Source organism: Nelumbo lutea, chromosome 3 (genome assembly GCF_056320005.1).
Source record: "Nelumbo lutea isolate HS-2025 chromosome 3, American lotus-T2T, whole genome shotgun sequence".
NCBI classification, from domain to species: domain Eukaryota; kingdom Viridiplantae; phylum Streptophyta; class Magnoliopsida; order Proteales; family Nelumbonaceae; genus Nelumbo; species Nelumbo lutea.
This window is the reverse complement of record NC_142686.1, coordinates 98082789-98089064: the sequence shown is the minus strand read 5'-3', so window position 1 is coordinate 98089064 and position 6276 is coordinate 98082789. Positions and strand designations below refer to the sequence as shown.

At 39.0% G+C, this 6276-nt stretch overlaps 1 protein-coding gene across 1 annotated transcript; it reads right to left on the bottom strand.

Moving 5' to 3' along the window:
- Nucleotides 1–4554: 4554 nt before the first annotated feature.
- On the bottom strand, nt 4555–5091 carry LOC148867083 (uncharacterized). The gene is made up of 2 exons (XM_088976459.1): nt 4947–5091; nt 4555–4841 (listed from the first exon to the last, which is right to left on the bottom strand). Exons 1-2 carry the CDS (start codon nt 5089–5091, stop codon nt 4555–4557), a joined length of 432 nt encoding a protein of 143 aa, XP_088832585.1.
- Between the last annotated feature and the right edge of the window lie 1185 nt (nt 5092–6276).

Below are 6276 nucleotides of genomic sequence, written 5' to 3'. Positions count from 1 at the left end.
TTAACATATTAGTTTCTATGACACAAGTTTCGATGTTACATTTCTTAGATTCCAGGTAGGTGGGACAGTTCCTCTTCCAGTGGTCGGTCTGCTTGCAGAAGTGACAGACATCAAATGCCTTGTTCTTCTTCTGATTCTTGGGCTTGACAGCTTTCTTCTAGGGCTTCTTTGCCTTTCTCTTTTTCTTGCCTAATTTGTTAGCTTCAGCAAGCATAACCATAGGCTCATCCTTTTTGAGTAGATCCTCAGCCCTTTGCAACATATTGCTGAGTTCCTGGACGCTGACATTCAGCTTATTCATATTGTAGTTCATTGTGAATGCATTGAAGGAAGAGGGCAAAGAATTCAGGATGGCATTCACTTGCGTGCCAAGATCTAGCCCGGATTCAAGAGCTTCGAGTTCGTTAATGTATCCCATCATTCGAAGACAATGGTCATGAACTTTCTGCCCTTTGGTCATTTGCGCGGTCATGAACAATTTTAGGACCTTCTGTCGAGTAGAACGGTTCTGCTCTTCATACATTGTTCTTAGACTGTCCAATATGTCCTTGGCTAGTTCGATCTGATCGAACTGCCTCTGTATTGAGTTGTTTAATGAGGCAATGACAAAGCAGCGAGCTAGGGAATTCTTATCCTCCCAATCTTGGTAGTCCCTCCTACGGGCCTCAGAAGCCCTATCACCCGGACGTTCCGGGGCAGGATTTTTCACCACCTTGTCTAACTTTTCAGAAGTTAGGACCAGCATAAGATTTATGTACCAGTGGCATAGTTTGGGCCCTTAAGTTTCTTATCGTCTAGAAGCTTTGCAAATTGACCGTTTGTCATTTTCTGATAAAATAGCAAAGACGTTAGTCCACAATCGTAGTTTGATTCATGTTACCTACATAGATATGGTTTTTAATCTATGTTCCATTCCCATTTGTTCATCTCTGAGATTTCCCTCCTTTCTCAGTGACGGAGATGACGAAATGTCTCTAGAAATGTGGGAAATCACATAGGGTGCATGAAGCCAACTGTTTCAGCTGCAAAACCCCACCACCTTTCTGTGACGGATCATATCCACTCATCAAATGAGTATCCCTTTGGCCTCTGTCAGACAAGGTTCAGAGCCGTTTTCAGGTAAACCTTTCTGTCCAGTGAGTGCACACCCATCATATTCAGGTTACACCAAGGTACCGTGAGAGAGTTCCCATTTTCTGGTGAAGCCCTTCCCACATCGGTCTATGATGCCTCTATCATCTTATGAAACACTCTAACATATCCAACAGCAAATGGATAGCCCAATTTTATGGTGTATTTCCTCATTACTGATGGACCCATCATTGTGCTAATGACGGAAGGCCTTTAGAGAGTCCATCATATGGATCTCCCTATCACATGCATTCATATTTTCTAGAGGGAACAAAATTACACCCTAGTTCTAATTTAGGTCAAACCAAAGTGGCTCCCATTGACTTTCATAAAGTCAGATTTCTAATGGGCCTTAATCGGCTAGGGGTTCCGTACGCATCCCTTTTCAGGGTTGTGGGGCCCACCAGCAAAGAGGGGTCATCCAATGAACTCAAGGGACACCATGGCAATGATGTGCATTCAGCCATGGTGTGCGCAAGAGCCACTAACGAGTCAACATTGGCCAAGTGCTTATGGCCCATGGTCGCAGCACATCAAACATCCAAACATCACATGTAAAGGAGGAATTGATCCAATCAATTAACTGCTGTAAAGCCCATCGAACAACCCATTTAAAAAACTCAAAGCATTAACAATTAATGTCTACTAGGTGTATGGGCTGAATTGCAGCTAGCAGTTCGACCCATACAGCTTTTCTCACAATAATGGGCTTTTGCAGTTTTAACCCTTTAAAACTGGGCTTTACAGGTGGGCCGAATTAATCCCTGTAATTGAACATCAGATTTGGAACAACAAGTGTGAGAAATATGGACTGAAAAACAACCCCTTTCGAACCCCAGATTTGGTCTAAATAGTTTTGGTCCAATCTAGTCCGAAAAGGTCCAAAACTGATTTTCAATTCAAGAATTAATTCATGAAAGATTTGAAATTAATAATCTTGATTTTAAACAAACACAAATCAACTATAGACTGTTCGCACCACCTACAAAACAGAGGTTAATCACTAATGTTACAGTTTCATAAACTGTAAATCGCAGGAAGTGATTTCTCCATCTGCAAATCTCCAGCGCCGCCATCTTCTTCCTTCTTCTTTAATCAAGAAAAAATAAATAACAGAAATCCTATTTCTATTAATTAATTACATTCTTGATCAAATCCTATACATTCATTCTAGAAAAATAAAAAAAATTATTTACAGACCGAATTGAATAAAATAAATGAAAAAGGGTGCGCAGACCAACTGCGCCAAAACTGCACTGCGATCTCTAGGTTCGAACAGTCCATTAAATCAAAAATAAATAAAGAAAAATTCTAAATAAATTTTGGATTTAACGAAAATTAATTTCAGATCAATCGCCCTTAACAAGAAACCATTTCTTGGAAAAAAAAAAAAAAAAGCAATCTGCGCAAATCTTAACAGAACATCTTCTGTCCATCTGCGCAGGGTCAGATCTGATTTTCTTTTGGTTCAAGATTTGAACCTAGGGCTCTGATACCACTGAAAGAATGGTAGGATCCATCTAATGGATGCCATGAAAGGTGCGGAATGGGTGGGCGGATTTCAAAAATTTTCCTACCTTCTTCCAGTTGGGAATCATATTTCCTAAATTTAGAATACAATATTCAAGGATTCTACATGAACCATAATCAAACCAGATCTGAACCAAAAGGAAACAAGAAGGATTATACATGATCCAGAGAAACAATATCTCCCAAAGTTGGTGTTCACACCCAAAGAAGAAACCAAGATCCACTCCTGCTAAAGATGACACAGTTGTGGATGGAACGGAACCAGCAGGGTGCGTCCTACACACTAGATCCTTCGCAAAAATCCACTGGAAACTTTGAACACCGAATCTTTTTGGTCTTTCTTGCAAGACTGTTGTCAATAACTGATTTCTTGACTTCCTATTGCTACAAAGATCCAATCTTGCAACAGGTAATGGCGGCTGCTGGAGGAGAAATCCAGGGATGAAGAGGGCTGAATTGTGTCTCTTCTCTCTAGAGTCTGTGTGAGATCAAATCTCAATTCGCGGGAGGTATCACTTGCATACTAACCCTAGTTCAAAATCTGATATTTCTGTTAGGGTTTCTCCTCTTTATTCTTGATTAATAAACCTCCTAAATTTTGGGAGTTATCCCAATCCAAATCAGTATTTGGATAGGGGATAATCTTAATCCTATCTACAGATTAAGTTAGCTGACTCCTGATCTTATCAGGAGGTTACCAAATTCAAATCTAATTTGAATTTGGTCTCCTAGAGTGGATAAGGTTAAAGATCCAATCCTTTTACTAACATTAATCTCAGATTCGCCCCATGAATAGGTGATCATATCAACCTAGTTCGAAATGGGCTTTTGGCCCATTAAGTGTTCAATGTTCAACTAGTTTCCAATCGGCTGCCCAGTTGGGCTTCTTTGTATGGCGTGGGGCCCAAGCATTGATCTACACACCAGCCACATGGGTTCGGCCCAGCCGAATTCACTAAAAAATTCAGTGACCCCCTTGAGCCCATCACATGGACCCTATGGGCCCAACACTTACATTAAGTGATCCCTGGGCCAAGCCATCTCATAAAAACTCAAGGACTGTGGGCAGGTGTAAAATTATCCCATCAGGTATTATCCTAAATGGTCTTACACTTAACCTCTCAGCCCTTAATGATCAAGCACTGCCCGACAAGAGAAGACCTCTCCCTCGGCTGCAAGGAATAGTGCTGCACTCTCTACTCACATGGATCCCAAGAATTAAAACCTTTTGAAAATCTTTTGAAACCGTACATATACATATATACATATATATATTAATTTTGCAAAACAAAATTCCAACGATTGAAATCAACTGCCGGCAGTTTGGTTTCCATCAGAGAGAATGCATTCCCGATCATTACCATTGTCCGACAAAGGGGTTGATCCTGTCACTATGATCACTCACTCAAATGAATTCTCAGACTGCCCCAACATGTTCAGGTTTTGACCCCACTAAGGATCTCACTGATTGACATATCCAAGACTGCCCGATCCGACACCTAGTGATGTGTCATAATCGAGTCCAGGGTCAGGTGTAACTTTCTAGTTTTGCCCATCTGTCTCCAAGGTCCAGGGCAATACTGGAAATCTTGTCCGGTTCAAGGGTTCAAGCAATCCCATATTGCGTGTGCCTTGGGTCTTACCCTGATGGCCGAAACAAGCCATCCCAACACTTGTTGGTACATCAGTATCAGCCTTGGCTGGATAAATCTCCCCAAACTTATCCAATGACTATGAACATTTAAAACTAACACAAGTTTCTATAAGTGTCCAGTTTTAGGGTCTTACACAGAATTATACCAAATAACATGAATCAAACATGTACTTTATTTATTTACACTAAATGTCAAAAGTACATCAAAAGGGATTGAAGCTAAGGGCATACAAAACTGTCTAACAAATGGAACATACAACGTAATCAAATTTGGGAGTCATAAATCTCAAAATCTTTTCAACAACAGTAACATCACCTTTGTTCTCACCATTTGCTTTCATCTTATTGGCTATGGTAAGAGTCCGAGCAAAAAACTCGTTCACCGATTCCCCTGCCTTCATGTGGAGAATTTCAAATTCCTTCCAAAGTGCTTGCAACTGTGCACGCTTGACCCGAGTCATTCCTTGATATTTTTGTTTCATGGAATCCCATATGTCCTTCGTTGTATCCTTGTTAAGGATCGTTTCTAGGATTGAACGATTTAATGCTTGAAATAGATAGTTCTTCGCCTTCAAATATTTCAGTTTCTGATCTTCAATGAGCTATCTCTGTGCATCTATGAGAATGACACCTTCTGCTGCTGCAGGAATCACATTCTCTATTAAGCCCCAATATTCCTTTGAACGCAGGAAGTTCTCCATGAGCATTGCCCAATGATCATAATGCCCATCGAATCGTGGGATTGCTGGTTGCACAAATGAACTCTCTGTCGTCATACCTCTGAAGACTACTGCTTCAAACTTTAATCAGGCCCCTTATGGCTCTGATACCAAAATGTTAAAAAAATGAGAAGAAACAGAAATTGAGGAGAAAGAATTCTGTATATGAAAAAACTGAGAATAACACTGGCTATTTAAATAGCCTTACATAACAAACTGAACTAGAATTAAGCACCCCATGTCTAACAGCTCCTAGAGACATGGTAAGACTAAAACAACCAAATAACGACACCCTTAAGAACAGGGGTTTATTGGGCTAAGCAGTAACAAACCAACTCAACATTAACAACCAAATAACAACACCCTTAAGAGTAGGGATTTATTGGGCTAAGCAGTAACCAACTCAACAAAATCTCAGGGGAATTGGGAGCCACATTGGAAGTTTAATGTCCTTATGGACCAAATTTTATCAGTTTCTAAAACTTTTTCAGACCTTGAGGCCATATTTGGTTTGAAGTAAAAAGTAGGGAAAAGAAGGAAAAGGTAAGGAAATCTTTACAAAACTTGTATAAGTTTTTCTACCTTTCCCTTTCTTTTCTTATATTTTCCTTCAAACCAAACATAGCCTAAATGTTATTTTATTTCTAGAAACTTCACCGTAGCCACTCATACTTTGGCACAAAAAGCCAAATGTTTTGATGATAACTGTTGCTATTAGGGAACTCCTCCCAAGTGGCTGAACTTGTTCTTGTATTTAGTTTGTTTGATTAGTTTTTTTTTTTCTTTGGTTTATCAAAAATACTAGAACCCATCATGAACTGAAATCAATTAAGCAACCCTAGCCCAACTAGGCTCCTGTCAAACCCATCTCTAGAAGTATGAAATGATTGTTTTATGAAGAGTAATATTAATTTAAAATTTTAATAAAATTTAGCATCCATTTACAAATTATTCATACTAGTGTAAGAACATATGGAAAATATTAATCATGTGATATATATGGTATTTAGATTTAACTTTGATGTCATGCACTAAAACCAATAGGGAGAGATTTAATTTAAACTACTTATAGTCTAAAGGAATTTAAATTATAGAAAATGGAAGAAGAAATTTAGCAAAAAAGAAAAAACCTGTGTAATTTAGAATAAGAAATTAAAGCAAGAATAATTTTATTATAAAACAGAAACTAAAAATAGTAAGGCGAAAACCTCAGCAAGTCTAAACCAAAAATATGACATAAGG